Source organism: Notolepis coatsorum, assembly GCF_963971535.1.
Source record: "Notolepis coatsorum genome assembly, chromosome: 2".
Classification (NCBI taxonomy): domain Eukaryota; kingdom Metazoa; phylum Chordata; class Actinopteri; order Aulopiformes; family Paralepididae; genus Notolepis; species Notolepis coatsorum.
The window spans coordinates 48003734-48026073 of record NC_140166.1 but is presented as its reverse complement, the minus strand read 5'-3'; the positions used below and the strand labels follow the sequence as shown (position 1 = coordinate 48026073).

At 46.8% G+C, this 22340-nt stretch overlaps 1 protein-coding gene across 2 annotated transcripts in view; it reads left to right on the top strand.

Annotated features, from left to right (window-relative positions):
* Positions 1–22340, top strand: part of LOC311224335 (prominin-2-like) — a 42634-nt gene that overhangs the window by 10816 nt on the left and 9478 nt on the right. For both annotated transcript variants that reach the window (XM_084309290.1, XM_084309291.1), the window contains exons 5-12: positions 2601–2721; positions 4718–4781; positions 4863–4952; positions 6667–6848; positions 7994–8062; positions 14856–14919; positions 15334–15484; positions 16608–16766. In XM_084309290.1, coding sequence (XP_084165416.1) covers positions 2601–2721; positions 4718–4781; positions 4863–4952; positions 6667–6848; positions 7994–8062; positions 14856–14919; positions 15334–15484; positions 16608–16766 — 900 coding nt within the window. The remainder of the gene's footprint in view (positions 1–2600; positions 2722–4717; positions 4782–4862; positions 4953–6666; positions 6849–7993; positions 8063–14855; positions 14920–15333; positions 15485–16607; positions 16767–22340) is intronic.

The window sequence follows — 22340 nt, the reverse complement described above, 5'->3', positions numbered from 1 at the left end:
TCCCACGACCTGGGTTGGTTATCGACGGATTCTCGTTCATGTCTGGGGGATGATGACGGAATGGATCTGAACATATGTAGAGGGGTCTCACGCCCTGGGGGTGGCGCCTTCTTTTCATGTTAAGATCAACACGCATATCTGCCCTTTCTCCTGGAGTAGGCATGTTGGTTAGGGCACGGGACTGGTTCTGGTCACGCTGGTCCGGATCAGTTGAACCCGTTGTCCGCCGGGGATGCAGATCTGCTGTTCTGGTACCCTGAGGGACTTGGGCTTTTTTCAGGGGGAAAAATGCCAGGTTGGTCCGGGTGTCACAGGGTTAAGCACTATGGAGACCCTGGTTGGGTACGTTTTTTACTCAGCACTGTCGGGCTTACGGCCATGCCAACCTGTACACGCTCGATCTCGTCAGATCTCGGCCACTACACAGGTTGGTCCTGGTTAGTACTTGGTTGGGAGACCGCCTGGGAATACCAAGTACGGTGTGCTTAGGGGCGGGTTCTCCATTCTTTTTCGCTCCTCTCTCACGCATGGCGAAGAGGGGCCTGTTGGGGTGGTCTTTGACCTCCTCTGGTGACCCTGTGCTTCCCGTATCGCCAGGCCCGGTCCGAAGTAATGTTTCGTCGACCCGTAGGCCTGGGTTAACCCTTTTTTGAAAACTGAAACACTTGTACTGCGGTATAGCCGGTGTATACCCGCAGGTGTGTTTTGGAGTTTTTTCTTGAGGGGTTATAGGAACAACCACCGCATTGGGTAACACCAAGGTGGTTGATTCCCTGGTGTGTTGGAGCAGTGTCAACTCCCGGGTTCACCGGTTGAGGGTGCCCCTGCACGTTCATGACGTCTGCCAATCGTGTCAGCCTTCTCTGCCTCAACCCCTCTGGGTGGGGGTTTTTAAATGGAGGCTTGGTCATGCAACAACGCCAGCATACGCCCCTTCCGCTGGGGCGGCTGTGTTCAGCTGTCCCCTCTGGCGCCTGTCTCGTCCGCAGTCTCCAGGCTAGGGTTAACAGCCTGTTGCCTGGTTTTTCCCCGGTGCGCTGCCTGCTTCCGTTGGTTAACCTTTTTTGTGTGCTTACGGCCATGCTGACTGCCTGTTCTGCAGGGTCAGTGTGCCGGGCGGTGTACTATTGGGGGGACAGGGCCCGCTCGGCTGAGGGGCCTTTGTCCGAATACGCTGGCGATGTGGGGGGCGGGGTCACTAAGTGCCCACCCGGTGGGGTCTTGATGCTGGCATCATGGACTTCTCCGGGCCCCCGTTCCAGGGGGTCCAGTCCCTTTGGTGGGTCTGGGTCTTCCTTCGCGCTCCGCTGCTACGGCCTTGCCACGGGGTTGGGTTTGCCCTTGACCCCGTGATTCTGGGGGCAGTAACGAGGTTGTTTCCTCCGTTCGTTCCCGGGTGGCATGCGGGTTGTGCGTGTGTGTAGTCGTGGGGTCAAGCCACGCTCTGCTCACCCTGTGCGTTGAGTTGCTTGAGTGCCTCTTCGCACGGTCGGGTCCGTCGCCCTCCCGTGAAGCCACCAATAGGGGGGGTGCCCTCCATTAGGGTGGGTCGGGGGGGCTCGGCCCTCCCTGATCTGATGGCTGTGGGGGGCCTCAGCGGGGTATATTTGTCGAGCTTCTAGCTCCCGCTCAGCTCCTATTATGCAATGAGACGCAGAGCGGGAGCTAGTGTGATACAGAACGTTAGGTTATGACTATAACCAAGTTCTGTTAACACTAGTGGACGCTCTGCGTCTAGACGCGCTGCGGCCCTTGATTTTTCATTGTGGTGAAATTTGTTGGGAAGGAGATGAGTGTGTGGCACCACCCCTGCTTATATAGGTAAGCGGATGGGGGTGTGGCCAGATAAATGCTGGCATTTAAAGGTACATTTTGAAATTTATTCAGTGTATATATGCTGAAGCGAGATATATGCAATGAGACGCAGAGCGTCCACTAGTGTTAACAGAACTTGGTTATAGTCATAACCTAACGTTAGTCTTCCTGGGGTCCACACACAAAAAAACATACAAAAACAATTATTATTTCAAAAACAAAATTATTAAAAGTCAGTAGACACAATGCATAATGAAACTACTGTAACAATTAAGATAGCTAAAATTACATTACAGTGTAAAAATAATAATAATACTTAGTTTACAGTGTTAAAAACAATTTAAAAACAATTTAAGATTATTTTAAAAAGTGAATCTACTGTAAATGCAGCAGAGGTTTTGAGGCAGGTTATTCTAACGAGTTAATGCTCTAAAAATAAAAGATCTCCTTAAAGCGTTGGTTTTAGGACCTGGCAATTCAAGCTGCCCACTACTGGAACCTCTAGAACCTAGAACCTGGAACCTCTCAAGAATATGCAGATATAGATAAATATAGATAGATACATATTTCTCTCTTCTCATCTTTCTTTCTTTCTTTCTTTCTTTCTTTCTTTCTTTCTTTCTTTCTTTCTTTCTTTCTTTCTTTCTTTCTTTCTTTCTTTCTTTCTTTCTTTCTTTCTTTCTTTCTTTCTTTCTTTCTTTCTTTCTTTCTTTCTTTCTTTCTTTCTTTCTTTCTTTCTCCTTTATGCTGGACTAATCTCTGGCCTTCTTTGTTCATGTGTGTAGGACAGGTGTGATTTTGGCTTTTTCCGCCAACAATAGAAGCCATGCCAACATGAACCCTAGTCTCCACCACCTACACACCAACGTCAGGATCGTTGAAGACTCTCTGCGTTCTATCCCTCAGGTCTGACTTAACCCAACATCTCTATCTTCCTCGTTTTCAGTATAAGTGTGCCTGCCAGCTAATCGCCAGAAGAAGAAAACAATTGTTCTCAGAAGAAATTACAATGAATATTATTTGATTGCCTTGTTGGATATGAATGAATACTGGAGTTTGATATGAAAAAAGTATGGAAAACAATAGGAAATAAATCTAAATTAAAAGTGCAGTTAAACATAAAAATACATATCTGGTATACATTAATATCAAAGATTGATAGTATTTTAAGTTGCTTAAAAAGAGGAGCAGATGGTTCAAGGTGATTAGAAGTAGTGGCAAGCCTTATGAATTTCTTTTGCAATATAAAAAGTTTATGAAGAGAAGTAGGAAAAGTACTGGCCCAAATAATATTACAATACGATAAATATGGGTATATCAAACTATAATAAAGTGTCAAAAGATAGGAGCGATTCACAAGAGAAGAAATCCTTCTAATAATGCCATATGATTTTTTTTGCAAACTAGCTCAATATGATTTTCCATGTAAGGCCTTGTGATGTACGTGGGTTGGTCATTATCATTGTTACTGTATTAGGAGGCCATATGAACATCAGATTAGTATCATGAGTGGGCTATGTTGTTCTTGGTGGTGTGATGTGTCATCTTTTAATGCTGTTCCTTCTCTTCCCCAGAGACCACTCATCCTCCTGATTGAGCTGATTGCACCTGCTTGAGTACACCTGTGGGCAGTTAGTTGGATGAGTGAATATAAGCGGAAAGATGACACACACACGGGAGTCTCGTTGCTGGAGTCACTTGCCTTGTGGTATAGTGGGGAGGCTGCTGTCTCGCTTACCTATGGCCTGAGCACAACACTGTGTGGCACGGTGCTATCTTATTTGCATGGAGTGTGGGTTAGACTCCACAGCTGTGGTGGCCGGGGATGGGCCTAAGGTAGTATTGTGAATACTAAGTGTTTGTTGAGTTATCTCATGTATGTCTTGTTTGTCCTCCCATACCTTTTCCCCTTTGTGTGTGTGTGGGTTGAAATCCCCACCGACGACATCCCCTTTTCCCTTTGGGAAAAGGCCGTGGGTTGAAACCCCCACTATACAATAAAACCTAATTTACCATTTGAAAACGTCTTTGTTTACTATCTGCCTACCCGGGACTGTTTGAGAAGCATTTTTCTACTGAGGGGGTTGTTTCTGCTCATGTACCACCTGCCCAGTTAATATCTTGTATGGTCGATAGACCTCTGTACATGACAGGCCTTCATCAACAATGACACCTAAGAATTTAGCATGTGACACCTGTTTAATTTCAATATCATTAATATGTAATTTAGAGTCCTGTTTTGAATATTTTTTGTTTTTATTTCTGAAAATCATATAATTCGATTTATTAATATTTAATGAAAGCCTATTAATCTGAAACCATGTTGGGGTTTGTGCAAGTATAGAATTTGCATATTTAATCAGGGAACCAAAGTCAGAATGTGAAAATATGTTTGTGTCATCAGCAAAAATAATGGGCAGAGCGGTATCAAACTGTAAAGCAAAATCATAAAAAAAAAAAAAAAAAAAAAAAAAAAGAGACCCAAGGATTGAACCTTGTGGTACACCACAAGATACCTCATATGGAGTTCATACCCTCAATACACATTGCTGCTAATCTCTAAACCTATGGATTACAACATCCTGAAAACCATAATGATTCAGTTTGGATATTAAGATACTATGATCCATTCCACTGTATCAAAGGCTTTTGATAAATCTAGAAAAATCCCAATTGCAAATTTATTATCATTTAATGCTTCATATATTCTATCAGTTATTGGCCCATAATTCACAAGCTTCCAATGATAAGAGCCTAGATGTAGCCTCACTACATGCATCATGATCAGAGGTTTCACTATGATTAATGTGGAAGATTAGCCTCAGATTAACATTCTTATCCATAGATACTTTATGAATATGGGCCCTGTTTTTCTTGTATTTCTTGGTTTGTTCTTTTGCAGAAAGTGGAACTTATCATGGAGCAGTACAACATTCCTAAATCAGAAATCTCAAAGGCAATATATGGTAATAATATAATTATTGTGGTTCAATTCAGCGACTTATTTTATTATTTTAGGCCCATAACCTGTTATTTTGTACTTTCAGAATCTGGTGACACCATTGGAGCAACAATATTCACATCTTTCAACCGTGATGTCCAGAACGCTCTCACACATTTGTCCTTTGCTGTCAGAGGTGTGTACAGTACATGGTAGACGAAAACTTTCATTGTTGTGGTTGACCTGCTCTATTGAATACATTCCTATATGCACATTAACCCTTTTCACTACCACACTACGGCAGGTTAACTCTTTCACTAACACACTACAGACAGTTAACCATCTGTAGTGTGGTAGTGAACGGGTTAACCTCCTGTATTGTTGCAGTGAAAGGGTTAACCCTTTGGTAGTGTGGTAGTGAAAGGGTTAACTTACTCTTGTGCAAGTACTGACTCTTGTCAGTTATTTCATGATGTCTTTTGTGGTGTCTGTAATAGTACAAGTTGTTTTTTATGTTCTGTATTTTTAATTTTTTATTATTGCTAATGTTGTTATTGTTGCTATTATTATTGGTGTGGTACTGTGTGGTCTTCTTCTTCTTCTTCTTCTTCTTCTTCTTCTTCTTCTTCTTCTTCTTCTTCTTCTTCTTCTTCTTCTTCTTCTTCTTCTTCTTCTTCTTCTTCTTCTTCTTCTTCTTCTTCTTCTTCTTCTTCTTCTTCTTCTTCTTCTTCTTCTTCTTCTTCTTCTTCTTCTTCTTCTTCTTATTATTACTGTATTGTGTTGCCTTGTTTTATGTTTAAAATGGAAAAATAAAAGATATTTGATAATAAAACAAAGAACAAGAGCATCACGTGGACCTCTTGTCTCTCTCCCTCACCCCCACAGATGACCTCTTGTCTCTCTCCCTCACCCCCACAGATGACCTCTTGTCTCTCTCCCTCATCCCCACAGATGACCTCTTGTCTCTCTCCCTCACCCCCACAGATGACCTCTTGTCTCTCTCCCTCATCCCCACAGATGACCTCTTGTCTCTCTCCCTCATCCCCACAGATGACCTCTTGTCTCTCTCCCTCATCCCCACAGATGACCTCTTGTCTCTCTCCCTCACCCCCACAGATGACCTCTTGTCTCTCTCCCTCATCCCCACAGATGACCTCTCATGTGTCTCCCTCACCCCCACAGATGACCTCTTGTCTCTCTCCCTCACCCCCACAGATGACCTCTTGTCTCTCTCCCTCACCCCCACAGATGACCTCTTGTCTCTCTCCCTCACCCCCACAGATGACCTCTTGTCTCTCTCCCTCATCCCCACAGATGACCTCTTGTCTCTCTCCCTCATCCCCACAGATGACCTCTTGTCTCTCTCCCTCATCCCCACAGATTACCTCTCATGTCTCTCCCTCACCCCCACAGATGACCTCTTGTCTCTCTCCCTCACCCCCACAGATGACCTCTTGTCTCTCTCCCTCACCCCCACAGATGACCTCTTGTCCCTCTCCCTCACCCCCACAAATGACCTCTTGTCTCTCTCCCTCACCCCCACAGATTACCTCTTGTCTCTCTCCCTCACCCCCACAGATGACCTCTTGTCTCTCTCCCTCATCCCCACAGATGACCTCTTGTGTCTCTCCCTCACCCCCACAGATGACCTCTTGTCTCTCTCCCTCACCCCCACAGATTACCTCTCGTGTGTCTCCCTCACCCCCACAGATGACCTCTTGTCTCTCTCCCTCACCCCCACAGATTACCTCTCATGTCTCTCCCTCACCCCCACAAATGCCCTCTCATGTCTCTCCCTCACCCCCACAGATGCCCTCTCATGTCTCTCCCTCACCCCCACAGATGCCCTCTCATGTCTCTCCCTCACCCCCACAGATGCCCTCTCATGTCTCTCTCCCTCACCCCCACAGATGCCCTAGGTAGCCTTGCCAACCTGCGGACAGTCGAGACGACGAGAACATCCCTGCAGAGCAGAGGCAGAACTCTGCAGAGGGAGTCGCAGCAGCTGCAGAGCCGTCTGGAGCAGCTGAAGTGCCGCCTCTGCGTTGTTCCCGACTCCAGCGACTTGGAGACGGATGCAGATTATAGCCAGGTTGCCTACGATGTCCTCAGGGTTCGCACAAGGTCCTTGAAGTGCCACACTACAGAAGGTTAACCCTTTACTATCACACTACAGACGGAACCTTAACCTTCTCGTCGTCATAAATGTCCTTATGAATTGAAAATGGGGGACCCTGATGGAAACAAGACAAACGTCTTTCTCAGGTCTGCATCCCCTTAACAATTGTATGTATTGAGCCGTACTGTATTGTACCCATTCTGCAATCTGTTAAATAAAGTTTTCATTCATTCATTCATTCATTCATTCATTCATTCATTCATTCATTCATTCATTCATTCATTCATTCATTCATTCATTCATTCATTCTGTAGTGTGGTAGTGAAAGGGTTAACCCGTTGTCGTGTGGCAGTGAAAGGGTTATCATTCTGTATTGTGGCATTGAAAGGGTTAACCGTTTGGTAGCGCGGCAGTGAAAGGGTTAAAGTGCTTGCTTTCCTTGAAAACAGCAAATTTTTTTAACATGGTGCTTAAAAAGTAATTGAAATTCAAATCAACCACTCGCATTGAAAGTTTTGTTCATCCAAAACAATCCAAAATTGTTCTGAATCAAAAAATATAATTATTTTTATTTAAAGTGTAACTAATTGTCGGAAATTGGTTTTAACTAAGCCATAAATATTGGATCAGATTTTTTTTTCTATAAAAAATAGCATTTAAAAGTGAATTGTATCCTTTTAAATGCCCTTCTAAAATGAAAAATAGTGCTTAGGAAAGTACTTGAAAGTCCTTGAATTTCATTTAACAATGTCTGTGGGAACCCTGTGTTCTTCACCTGTGCCTCTGGGTTTTTTGGGCTCTGTTGAATCGAATCAGTGTGAGCGTTTTTGCAATGCACAGTTAAAGGAACGTGTCAACATTATGGGAGATGTGCTATGGGAAAGGAGATAGATAGCACAAATTAATGCTTGGCACAAATTAATGGAAGCAGATATGGACCACTAGCATTAGAGGAAATTGGTATCTATCTTCTTGTCTGACTCTGGAGAAGACAATAAGCGCATTTCCCATAATGTTGGCGTGTTCCTTTAACCTTCTGTAGTGTGGTAGTGAAAGGGTTAATATGTGTGGGATGGAACGTGCTGCCATACCTGAGTTTGTGTTGCTCGTCATTCCAGATTCCTAGCGTCCAAGACAAGCTGGATTCAAGTCCTCCAAAACGAGATCTTGAGGGTCTTGTTGAGCAAGTGAGTGATACCGTTTAGTAATGATAAAGGTGCTGTAGATAACATTCAGCCACTAGATGTTGCACTAGTACTAGCACCAGTATGTCATTTATCCAATCAGGTGCATTGCAAGTAGGGAGGAGATACATGCACGCAACATGTAAACAATAACATTCATTATAGATCGTATAGCTTTACGCTCTGCTCTATTGGAACTATCCCTTTATCCATTCTAATAATGAAGAACTTTCTCTACATGCACACACCTATTTACCTCCGCCTGGCCACACCCACATCCGCTCCTATATAAGCGGGGTCGTGGCCACACAATCAGCTCCTTCCCTACTTTCACCACCGAAAGTGTCTGTATACACCACTTTAAGTTTTTGTGCCAAAGTAGTTAATTAGTAAGGAAAAGAAGAGAAAGGGAGCTGCGTTGACATTGTATCTTTGTTTTCTCTCTCACTATTTTTCGAGAAAATAAAGCGATAATGTCTTCACCACCGGAGAGTCTAGAAGATGATAATAATAATAATAATACATCTATTTTATATAGTGCTTTTCCAGGTGCTCAAAGACGCAGAATGATGATGATCATTCTGACCTCCACCGGCGCTTCACATTGGGGCGCGCGCCGCTGAGCAATCCCCGCCGGCATTGTCTCCGGCTCTGCAGCTGGATACTGTGCCTCGGGAGGTGGTCGGCTGTGTGAGGGCTGACGGTCTCCCTGAGCGGGTGGTGTTTTTTGCGACGCGAGCCTCGGGTGTGTCAGTTGTGAGGGGACAACTGTGCAGCTTGCTTAAGGTCAGTTCCAGACTAGAATCCCTTCGTTGCCCCTCATAGCGGTGTGGAGGGGGTTCTAGTTTGATGCCCCACGATAACACAGTGCTCCTCCTCAGTGAAGTAGCTTTGTTTTCCTGGGGCCGTGATTCCCAGTCTGCGGTTCAATTCCCCGGGTCTCTGGAAAACGGATACCCTCTGCCACCGCGCTGGCCCCGTTTTTTCAAGATGAAAACACCCGGCACGAGGGATGCGAGCTTGGTGTTTCATTATGAGAATATCTCCGAGCTCGAGTCGGCTGCAGCCCGCGTACAACGGGGCTTACTGCCGATGCCGCTGTGTCTGGTAAACACCGTTCTGTGAGAGGGACGTGTGTTGCCTTTTTCCCTTTTTTCTTTCGGATAAAAAGAGGAAAAGACAGCGGCTGTCAGAAGTGTTGGCCTGTATTGCTATTTCTCACGTTATACAGCTTCAGAGTAGCCGCTTAGCTTGCTACTGCGTAGCTAGTGGCTATCGATGTTAGCCAGTTAGCTGTTAGGCTAAGTCGTTAGCTGGCGGCTACGCTCGGCTAGAAACGTTAGCTTGATGCTATCAGTTAGCCTGGAGTTAGCTGTTAGCTTATGCTACAACCATTGGCGCTAGCCGTGAGGAGGTAGTGGGCCCTGGCACTCTGACTACGGCGGCATCTCTGGCAGAAGATGTCGTCGGGCCTGCGCCATGACCGGCCGCAGGAGGGGGGCGTCGCGCCGGAGCGAGGCTCCAGCCGTCGCCGCTTCTGGCCCTGCCAGCGAGAGGCCTCGTCAACGTGGTAGACCAACCTGTGTTTGCGGTCCTTTCGTCCTGCGTACGAGGTGCAGGTAAGATGTCCGTAGATGTCCCCACTCTTCCTTCCTCCCCCTCCCGAATGTTTTTGATTAATAACGATGTCTTTGTTTAACAAAACATATGTTACTTCACTGCATTTGGAGATACGAAGTGTGCTGTGTGAAAATTGTCTTGGTCGCTTTTTTGTATAGCTTAGGTTCTAGCATTGGCCAAGGCTTATGTCTTTCTCTCTACCTAAAAACAGCGTTATTTTTTACGTGAGTAAAAATGTACTGGGGTTTTTTGTTGTATGGTGAGAAGTTGTGTGTGTGTTCATGTAACGTTTAGACAACGTGGCTGAGTCCACAACTGGCTGGGTGTTAACCTACAGCGCTGTACACATGTGATCAAGGGCCTGAGTCCCACTCTTAGCTTGTTATTTTCTTTACTTAAGGGTAATGGTAAAAATAACGAGTGGCAAGTTTTCACACATAAGCAGAGCCGTGGATAAAACCTGTTTTCACACGAGGTTATCGGCTGTGGCTGGCGTGCATGATGTAAAGCTTTTACTCTACAGACAAGTATGTGCTTCATCTGGCGCGCCATGCACCTGGTGTCACGGCTCTGTTTTTTCTTTTGGCGTCGTATCAGGGGTGAGGTGGTGAGGGGGTGGGTGAAATTATTCCCCGGTTTGCCCCCCCTCAAATATGATTTTGTTTACAAAATGTGTGTTGATTCACTATATTTTTGGGTATACGGTGTAATCCCTCAGCTACTGCTGGGGTTGTGCTCTTGCTTAGGGAGAGTGCAGTTTTCTCTGAAAATTGTTTGGTCGCTATTATGTATGACTTAGCAAGGCCTGTAGCTAGCACTTGGTCGAGGACTTATGTCTTCTCTCGTCATAAAAGACGGCGTTCCTCTTGCAGTAGTGAGTGAACTTTTGCCTTTTTTATTGTGAAAGAGGGTTGTGTGTATCGTGTTTTCACGTTTAAGTAAACGTGGCATTGAGTCCACAACTGGGTTAGGTGTTAGCCTGCAGAAGTTTACATGTATAGCTCTTGTACCAAGGCCTTTGGCCCCTCTCTTTGGTCTGTGTTTTTTCTTTACTTTAGGGTAAAGGTGTGAAAATTCAGGTGGCAAGTTTCGCACATGAGCCTGGAGCCGTGTATAAAGCCCGTGTTTTGCACAAACGAGATTATCGTTTGTGGCTGGCGTGCAGAATGTGAAGCTATTACCCTAACAGGTATATGCGCTTTCATGTAGCGCGCTACGACTGGTGTCATGGCTCTGCTTTGTTGTTGCATCGTATCAGGGGTGAGGGGTCATAAGGGGTGGACTAATAAACCCCTCACCCCCTTTACTGATTGGCCGGGAGGTTGGACCTCCTGCCTGTCAGTCTCCCTGTCGGCTGAGGGGTCAGCGCATCATAGGAAGGGGGGGGGGGGTCCCTGGTTCCACTCCATGTTAGGATGGGTGGGTCACGGGATTTCCCCCCGGCCATGGAATATGTCACTGGGCACGTTTTTCCTATTGGCCTGAGACATCCGTGAGTTTTCAGGCTCTGTTATGCAGACCGCTGTCATTGTTTGTTTGTTTGTTGGATGATGTGATGCATTCGAAAACTGTTTGTTTTCTGCTCTGCTCTCTATTAAAGTGTGTATTGGGCCGTTGGTCACTTGCCCAATTATTACATGTATCTTTTTCAATTGTTACTCACGTAGAGGTCTCTCTGGGGGAACTTCTGTCTTCCCCTCTTATGTAAAGAGCAGAATTGACAGGGTTTTACCTTCAGACGCGTCATATGAGACCCGTGTCTGTGTCTTATAGGCCGGCTTCCTGCTGCTCGTCCCAGACAGCATGGAGGAAACGTTGTCTGGTGTTTCTTATTAGTATTTGCCATCGATATGTTTCGGGTTCTCGATGTGCTTATAGTGCTGGCCCTGGGTGCTTTCCATCTGGAAGCACTTTATGGCTGGCGCGCCTTGGTTGCACAATTCATAGAAACAGCGTTTTCTATGCGGGCGGCTGGGAAGGAGATTTTATCTCTACCGAGCGCCAGTGCACTAGGTTAGACTTGACGGCTCACGTGCATCTCCGGGGGGAGATGACGGAGTAGATCAAAACATTGGCGGAGGGGTCTCACGCCCATGAGGTGGGCCACCAGGAGCAGTGCATTCGCGTACTGACCGTCTTGGTGGCGCCCTCTGTGATGTTTTGGATCGACACGCGTACCTACCCCCCTCTTAGGACTGGGGATTGCGGCGTGACTAGGACGCGGGACTGGTTCTGGTCGTGCCGGACCAGGTCAGTTAACCCGTTGTCCGCCGGGGCGCAGATCTGCTGTTCTGGTACCCCGAAGGACTTTGTGCTTTTTCGGGGGGGGGGAATGCCGGTTCGGGCTGGGCGTTGCAAAGATTGATGTCGTGGATGTGTGTGTCATATGTATGCCACCACGGGTCCCTCTCCATTTGTTTCACCCCTCCCTCCCTGCTAGGATGGGGCTGGGAGGGGGCTGTGGGGGAGGTTGTTGTCAACTCCTCTAGGCATCCCTGTGTAGGTCCCGGTCCGCCGGGCCCAGGTCCGAACTCGTTCTCGTCGACAAGTTGGCCTGGGTTAACCCTTTGAAAACTGAAACACTTGTGCTGCTTGTATAGCCTATGTATACACTCAGTTATGTTTCTGAGTTTCTTTGTGGGTTAAGGGAACAACCGCCTCCTGTTAAACTAAACATAGGGGGGTGGTTGGTTCTCCGGTGTGTTGGTAGCAGAGTCGACTCTCGGGTTGAGGCCGGGCTTGACCCCGTCTGCCCGAGAGTATGCCCTTGCATCTTTCATGACGTCTGCCAATTGTGTCAGCCTCTTCTTTGAACCTTGACCCCGCTAGATTGGGGGGTCGGGTTTGTGGAGGTTATGACATGGTGCACAGCATACCGAACACCCCTTCCGCCGGGATACTGTTCTTGCAGTAGACCCTTTAGGCGCTTGTCTAGTCCGCAGTGCTCCAGGCACAGGTCGAGTTCTGCTCTTGGGGCCTGTTGCCTGGATTAATAATAATAACTTTATTTGTATAGCACTTTTCATACAGAGGTTGCAGTTCAAAGTGCTTCACAACAGTAGAAAATACAGGCATAAGCGAGCATAAAAAGATAGACAGGTAGAATCACAGTGTTTCACATTAGGATCTAGCATCCCAATAGGCTCTCCGCTTACAGTTTTCAGTAACACAAATAGTAAAAATAGTTTAAAATGATTCAGTTTAAAAATAGTCAAAAAATTATAAAATAGAACGGACATAAAAAATACAGGCATGAGCGAGCATAGCAAGGTATGGCAAATCACAGTGTTTCACATTAGGATCTAGCATCCTAATAGGCTCTCTATTCAGTAATACAAATAATCACAGTGTTTCACATTTGGATCTAGCAAATAATAAAAATAGTTTAAAATGATTCAGTTTAAAAATAGTCATCAGTAAGAAGTAAAAAGTGCAATAACCGACACATGAATTTGATAGGCAGTGTATAAGAGTAGGCAGGGTAAGAATAGTGCAGGTAAATACAAGTTGTGTCAGGATATCCCTGATGTTTCCTCTTGCCACTAGGTGGTAGCAGATATCTATCAGTGAAATGCCTGAGCAAAGAGATAGGTTTTAAGCTGTCTTTTAAAGATGTCTAGCGAGTTGGCTTCCCTGATGTTTTGGGGTAGTTTGTTCCATAGTTTTGGGGCATAGTTGATAAAGGCTGCATTACCGATCCTCTTTTGACTGCTTCTGGGAGCCTCTAGTAGTCCAGCAGCTGATGATCGCAGTGTTCTTGCTGGTGTGTAATTTATTAGAGTGTTGGCGATGTAGCTAGGTCCCTGTCCATTTAGAGCTTTGTATGTAAGGAGAAGGACCTTAAAGTCAATTCTAAATGTTACAGGAAGCCAGTGTAAAGCAGCTAAGACTGGACTAATGTCTGGATTGAGGGATTGACCTCCTTGGGGGTTGTTTCCCCGGCACGCCGATTGGCCCTGCAGTGTTGTGGGGGGGTAGCCTCTTGAGGAGAGTGCTTCAGAGCGGCGTGCCAAGGGGGGAAGGGCCTGATCTTGATTTGGGCCCTGTCCGATACGCTGGCGATGTGGGGGGTGGTGTCACCAGTGACCATCTGGTGGGGTCTCGATGCCACGGCCTCGTTGGCTTCACCAGGCCCCCTTTTTTCAGGGGGTCCTAGTCCTCTGGTTGTCCTAGGGCTGGGACCTCCTCTGCGCTCCGCTGCTGCAGCTTTGCCACAGGGTTGGGTTCTTGACCTTTGACCCTGTGATGTTGGGGGCTGTGACAGGATTTTTTTGGCTTCCCGTCCGTTCCCTGGTGGCATGTGGGATGCGTGCCCTAGTGGTCGCGGGTCCTTCTGAACGAAGGTAAGTCCCACGGTCTGCTCACCCTGTGTGTTTGAGGTGCTAAACCCTCTTTGCACAGTCGGATCCGATCTCCCTCCCGTCCTCCACTAGGGAGGACCGGGGGGCTCGGGTCCTCCCCGGTTCTGATGGTTGTAGGGGGCCTCAGCGGGTACATCTGTCAAGCTTTTCGCTCTGCTCAGCTCCTGTGTTCCAATAGAGAAGAGCATAAAGCTATACGATCTATAACGTAAGGTTATCCTATAACTCTAGTTATATGAGTATAGCGAGCGCGCTGCTCTGACTCACTGAGGACCCCATGGTCTTTGCCTTCGGTGGTGAAACACTTGGGAAGGAGCTGATTGTGTGACCACGACCCCGCTTATATAGGAGCGGATGTGGGTGTGGCCAGGTGGAGGTAAATAGGTGTGTGCATTTGGAGAAAGTTCTTCATTATTAGAATGGATAAAGGGATAGTTCCAATAGAGCAGAGCGCTCGCTATACTCATATAACCTTACGTTTTGGACCCGCAATTTTTTTTTAAATGATCAATTCATCAATATTTTTTTGGGGGGGGGGGGGGGCAATACTTTTATCCCGCACCTTTCTAAAAGCTCTGTGGATGTATTATTTATTATTATTATTTTTTATTTTATTTTTATTATTACTCTACATAGAATTTCTTTATCTAAAAAATAAACCTTTGCAATATGGACTTGTGGATGAGTTGATGAGTTGAAGAAGGAGGTGAATGTGATTTATATGCAACAATTCTATGTAATTGCGATACAATTTCTACATTGAAAATAATTTAATCAGATCAGGATTGTTGGCTGAGTGATAATATCTCTTCCAGAGTGATGCGACCTTCCTTGGCATTCCTCAGTTTTGCTCTGATCAAATGGCACACACTAAAGCAGGTAGGAGAGACAATCATTGCACACTTGTAGAAATTAATGGACACTGACGTGTTAGACAAGCACAAGTTTGAATATGGCCACCAGTGAGGTCATCGGGGACATTTAATCCTTGTGTTGTGTTAATTACAGCTCCATTAAAAAAGGTAGGTGAAAAGATAGCATTACCTTGTCATATAGGGACTGCTACCTTATAATTTAATTGAGCTGTAATTAACACAACACAAAGATTCAATGTCCCTGATGACATCACTGATGGCCATATTCAAAATTCTAAATAAAAAACTAAATAAATGTGTGCAAACGTGTTTAGAGTTTTTGGATGTGCGTGAGATTATGTGCAAAATAAATCAGAATCGTTTTTTGGTGAAGTGCCCATTTAATCTTTTGCCATACTATGTGATTGTCTTCGGTCAGCTCTCCTGTTGGAGCTGAATAAGACCCAGGAGTCAATGATGAACGCCAGCCGGAGTTTCCCCTCCCTGCACTCTCTCAGCACGGTCGTCTCGGAGCTGAGGACATCGATCCGACAATCTGAAGGATCGATAGACTACTACGACTATGTCAGGTAGCATTAGGACCACGGCTTGACATTAACTTTTTGGCTCACTAGCCACTGTGGCTAGTGGTTTTCCATAGTCACTAGCCACTCAGCATTTTCACCAGCCAAAAATCACACGCACGCACGCACGCACGCACGCACGCACGCACGCACGCACACACACACACACACACACACACACACACACACACACACACACACACACACACACACACACACACACAGTGTATATAATAACTGTACATTTTGACACTCCACAATGGTATGATCAGACATTTTCCGCCAAGCAATTGTGGCTTTTAAAGGAAAACTCCAACATTTTGGGAAATTAGCTTATTTAACATCTTCCCTGGAGTTAGACAAGAAGATACATACCTTTTTTGTCTCTGTGCGTGCATTTAGCTTTGGGAACAGTCGCTCCGTTAGCATAGCTTAGCTTCATCACTGGAAGTGAGGGAGGACAGTAGCCTGACGTTCCCTACAGGTTTGTTGATATTCTCATTCCTTCAAAGGATCCGAACCGATTGAAGTTTATGGATACCATGACACGAACCTAAACTAACGTTACAACTAACCTAAAGTTAGTTTATGTTCGTGTTAACGTTAGATAATGTACAAAATAAACATTTTCCGCTGCTATAAACATCGCACTTTTATTTTGAAAACCCCAGAAAGGAAGTCATTATATTTGCTTTACCATCCTGTTCTGTGTTAGCTCCGGTTAGCTCCGAGCGTGCAGCAGTTAGTATTATATTATCAATACCAGCCATTGGATTACTGTTTTCTAAATTGGGGAGGCTTTTAATCGTCAAGGTAAGAGGATTTTAAGTCAGGGTATCCATAAACTTCAATCGGTTCGGATCCTTTGAAGGAATGAGAATATCAACAAACCTGTAGGGAACGTCAGGCTACTGTCCTCCCTCACTTCCAGTGATGAAGCTAAGCTACGCTAACGGAGCGACTGTTCCCAAAGCTAAATGCACGCACAGAGACAAAAAAGGTATGTATCTTCTTGTCTAACTCCAGGGAAGATGTTAAATAAGCTAATTTCCCAAAATGTTGGAGTTTTCCTTTAAGGATGATGATGTGTGTGATGCTGGTGATATGTGTTCTCTGGCGCTCCCTGCAGGTGGGCAGTGGCATTTACACTCTGCACCGTGATGTTGGTGATAGTGCTGTTAATGATGGCTGCTCTCTCTATTGGACTGCCTGTGCTGTTCAACCCCACTATATATCCCTGTTTCCCAGACGCACGACTGGGACGCACAGCTCTCAGCCTGTTCCAAGTGTAAGTGAACTCGTCCGACTGCTGCGCTGATCCACCCACCCCCCCCTAATGTGCAGTTTCCTCCCCCTCGTATGTATATTATCTGCTAGGATCTCTGTTTAACAGTACTGTATATTTGCACATCTTGTATGTCACAGTACTGTATACCTGTATGTCATGTATTGTCATAAATGTCATGATATATATCTGTATATCCGTATGGCCCCCGTAAATGTCCAAACCCCCCCTCCCACCCCCTCCTAATGTCCTCCCCCTCGTATGTATATATTTTCTGTTAGGATCTCTGTTTAACGTTAGGTTATGTATATAACCAAGTTCTGTTAATACTAGTGACGCTCAGCGTCATATTGCATATATCTCGCTTCAGCGTATATACACTGAATAAATTTCAAAATGTACCTCTACATGCCAGCATTCATCTGGCCACACCCCCATCCGCTTACCTACATAAGCGGGGATGGGACCACACACTCATCTCCTTCCCAACAAATTTCACCACAATGAAAAATCAAGGGCTGCAGCGGCGTCTAGACGCTGAGCGTCACTAGTATTAACAGAACTTGGTTATATACATAACCTAACGTTCTGTGTCATATTAGCTCCCGCTCAGCGTCATATTGCATAACAGGAGCTGAGCGGGAGCTAGAAGCTCGACAAATGAACCCCGCTGAGGCCCCCCACAACCATCAGATCAGGGAGGACCGAGCCCCCCCGACCCCCCCTAATGGAGGGCACCCCCCCTATTGGAGGTTCCCGGGAGGGCGACGGACCCGACTGTGCGAAGAGGCACTCAAGCAACTCAACGCACAGGGTGAGCAGACCGTGGCCTGACCCCACGACTACACACACGCACAACCCGCATGCCACCCGGGAACGAACGGAGGGAACAACCTTGTTACTGCCCCCAGAAATCACAGGGTCAAGGGCAAACCCAACCCCGTGGCAAGGCCGTAGCAGCGGAGCGCGAAGGAAGACCCAGACCCACTGAAGGGACTGGATCCCCTGGAAAACGGGGGCCCGGAGAGGTCAATGACGCCAGGCATCAAGACCCCACCAGGCGGTCACTTAGTGACACTGCCCCCCACATCGCCAGCGTATTCAGATAAGGCCCCTCCAAGAGCGGGCCCTTTCCCCCCAATAGCACACCGCCTGGCACACTGACCCTGCAGAACAGGCAGTCAGCATGGCCGTAAGCACACAAAAAAGGTTAACCAACGGAAGCAGGCAGCGCACCGGGGAAAACCAGGCAACAGGCTGTAACCTGAGCCTGGAGCACTGCGGACGAGACAGGCGCCAAAGGAGTCAGCTGAAAACAGCCGCCCCGGCGGAAGGGCCGTATGCTGGCGTTGTTGCATGACCAAGCCTCCATTTAAAAAAAATCCACCCAGAGGGGTTGAGGCAGAGAAGGCTGACACGATTGGCAGACGTCATGAACGTGCAGGGGCACCCTCAACCGGGTAACCCGGGAGTTGACACTGCTCCAACACACCAGGGAATCAACCACCTTGGTGTTACCCAATGCGGTGGTTGTTCCTATAACCCCTCAAGAAAAAACTCCAAAACACACCTGCGGGTATACACCGGCTATACCGCAGTACAAGTGTTTCAGTTTTCAAAAAAGGGTTAACCCAGGCCTACGGGTCGACGAAACATTACTTCGGACCGGGCCCGGCGATACGGGAAGCACAGGGTCACCAGAGGAAGTCAAAGACCACCCCAACAGGCCCCTCTTCGCCATGCGTGAGAGGGGAGCGAAAATAATGGAGAACCAGCCCCAAGCACACCGTACTTGGTATTCCCAGGCGGTCTCCCAACCAAGTACTAACCAGGACCAACCTGCATAGCGGCCGAGATCTGACGAGATCGAGCGTGTACAGGTTGGCATGGCCGTAAGACATTACGACAGTGCAGAGTACAAAATGTACCCAACCAGGGTCTCCATAGCGCTTAACCCTGTGACACCCGGACCGACCTGGCATTTTTTCCCCTGAAAAAAGCCCAAGTCCCTCAGGGTACCAGAACAGCAGATCTGCATCCCCGGCAGACAACGGGTTTAACTGATCCGGACCAGCGTGACCAGAACCAGTCCCGTGCCCTAACCACGCCGACATGCCTACTCCAGGAGAAGGGGCAGATATGCGTGTTGATCTTAAACATGAAAAGAAGGCGCCACCCAGACGTTCGGTGCGAACCGCGCCCGGTGGCCCACCCCCAGGGCGTGAGACCCCTCTACATATGTTCAGATCCATTCCGTCATCATCCCCCAGATATGAACGAGAATCCGTCGACAACCAAAACAGGTCGTCGGAAGAGGAAAAACCTCCATCCCAGTTGCTTTATAAAAACGCTGTTTTAACCTCAAGCAACCAAGGCGTGCCAGTCATTCGCCTGATTACAGAACACCCCGAGCTAGCACTATGCGTGCGTCGGGACACAACCACATCAATGAACAGGCTATTTAGACCTGTCATTGAATCCCCAAGGCGCCCAGGGGAACGACAAGAGGGGTGTGATGCTTCCTAACTCCAACTCTTTTTAATAGAAAAGAAGGAAAAGAAGGAAGCACCAACAGTAGAGAGAAATAGTGAGAGAGAAAATAAAGATATGATGTCAATGTATCTCCTTGTTCTTCCTTTCCTCAGAGTAAATATTTTTCTCCACGTCAAGTGGGCATGTGAGCAGCACGTTGTTTGTGATGAAATTTGAGAAGGAGATGAGTGTGTGGTCCCATCCCCGCTTATGTAGGTAAGCGGATGGGGGTGTGGCCAGATGAATGCTGGCTTGTAGAGGTACATTTTGAAATGTATTCAGTGTATATACGCTGAAGCGAGATATATGCAATATGACGCTGAGCGGGAGCTAGTATGACAGAACAGGACAGAACAGTATGTATCCCAGTCTACACAGCCGGGGGTAAAAAAATTTCACATTTTTACATCCCACCACTCTCCCATAGGGAGGAGACGGAAATCCCCAGAGGAAATCCCCAGAGGAAATCCCCACGCGAGCTGTACAGATTGAAAAGAATATATTGCAACCTTGAGTCATGTAAAAGTTTGGTTTTAGGGCTCTCCGGGGAGGAGGCACTGAACCCATACACACTCAATAATCGAATTTAATCGAATACACACAATAGGGTAGGACTCCTTTTTGAGGTTCCACTCACCTTGACAATCTGAGGAGGAGGCTCTGTACTCTGAGGAGGCTCCCTCACATGGAAGGAGAGTCCTAACTCACAGAAGGCCCGAATAGGAGCTTCGTGAGGAGGAGCCCTGACCACCCCCCGAAACAGACCCATCATATGGACCCGAACAGCTCACGGAAGTCCTACCAACAGAGACGCGCACAGTGACGTACTCTATGGCGGGGGAATTTCTGCGGTGCACACGCCCAATATTCCAGGGCGTGGGACCAGGAAACTCCCCGGTACCAGACTTACACATGCTTCTGTGGCCAACCCAACCCAGTTGTAGGTCACACGACACACACAACCCATTATCACCTACAAAAAATGGCAAAAATAATGAGAGAATACACAATTCTCGATTAGTATCGGCCACAGGCCTTGCTAAGCACACACGACAAGTGACCAAACAATCCTTTCCATAGGAAAATATAGTTTCTCAAGCGGTTTCAGCACAACCTCAGCAACCAAGCTAAGGGTTACATCGTATCCCTACAACACAGTGATACAATACATAGTAACCAACATGTCTGATAGGAGGGGAGGAAGCCCAGGGAACCTGGGGGAAAACACCCCTCCTACTTTACCCTTAATATGGCCAGTTGAACAGGTAAACCTGTTTAATATGTGAACACACTGTTCATTGTCATTACAGGCTGAGAAAAGAATTCATTCTTCACTCATATGTCACTAAGTATAGCTTTATAGGTTAGTTTAACCCCCTTAGTTGTGAGTACACGGTACATGAACACACATGATGTTGCTCAACACAACAAACCAGATCATTTTCACATCTGTAATAAACAACCCGATTTGCATGGAGAAGCTAAATACCAGTGACAAGACAATTCACACATAACTCGCGTCGTATCCTAAATGTAGTGCAGCAACACAAGTTTTGGAAAACATCGTTATTTACAAAACATTTAGAAGGGAAAGAAAGAAGAAGTGTTCAAGGTCTGGTCAAGACCTTGCCTACCGGGAGCGCAGATCAAGCGAATTGCAGTCTCTAACATGGCACCGAAGTAAACACAGCCTCCTGTGTTTGACGACACGGGCAGCTCGCTGCTCCAACCCGCCGCTACGGTGCTCCTTGTTGACGCAGTCCTCGCCGGCCTGGCTTAGGGCAGGTTCGACGAACATCCTCTGTCAAAGATGACGTCGTAGTCAAGAGTGTTTAAAACATGTTATAGTCACAGCACGTTCAACAGTGTAGCATTAAGCTAACGTTTCCTAGCCTAGCCTAGGTAGGCCACAACTAGCACGCAAGCTAACGTTTCCTAGCCTAGTGACACAACAGGCTAACGCCGCAGCTAACAGCTGACTGGCTAACAGTAGGCCACCACTAGCACGCAAGCTAAGCAGCTATCACCTGAACTTGTACACAATGATATAACAAGCCACACTCAGACAGGCCGCCGTTCTGAAACCCTCCTCACTGTTTAAGAGAAACGAGAAACGAGATGTTAACACAGTTTTACAACGGTGATTTTACCAACATCCGACGGAGCCAGCACAAATCCCATCTGGGCTGTAGCTGACTTGAACACGGATCTTCCGATAACGAACATCAATGCCCATATTTCCTCGTGAGGGTATACTCTCATTTGTATATGAAAGACGGGGCCTACACGGTGACAGAGAAACATCCACTCGTCCAGAAAACACAGGGATCACCAGTGTTACTGGTCGTGGCCCACTAGTTAACTATAATGGGCTTCAGACCAAGGTCCTCCGCCGTTGCCTAAGAGGCTGAACAAAGGACCCTAATCTGGGGCCGGTTTTGGTAAACATTGTCAGCTAGCCCCCATAGCACTAACAGACAAGTGACGCTCGCAAGCAACATTACTCACCAACCTGGAACCCACCGCTTCTCACAACAGTCGGTGCGTCACTACAGTCCAGCTGCACCGTCGGAGGGTTTCACCCTGTCCAGCCGCAGCAAGGAGGACTGTAGTTTGGAGGCATGTAGCGGCGTGAACTCCCAATACGGAAACCGGTGGAGGTTTTTAGAATGATCACCATCTTCCAGACACTCCAGTGACGAAGACAATATCGCCGTATTTTCTCGAAAATAGTGAGAGAGAAAATAAAGATATGATGTCAATGTATCTCCTTGTTCTTCCTTTCCTCAGAGTAAATATTTTTCTCCACGTCAAGTGGGCATGTGAGCAGCACGTTGTTTGTGATGAAATTTGAGAAGGAGATGAGTGTGTGGTCCCATCCCCGCTTATGTAGGTAAGCGGATGGGGGTGTGGCCAGATGAATGCTGGCTTGTAGAGGTACATTTTGAAATGTATTCAGTGTATATACGCTGAAGCGAGATATATGCAATATGACGCTGAGCGGGAGCTAGTATGACAGAACAGGACTGTATATTTGCATATCTT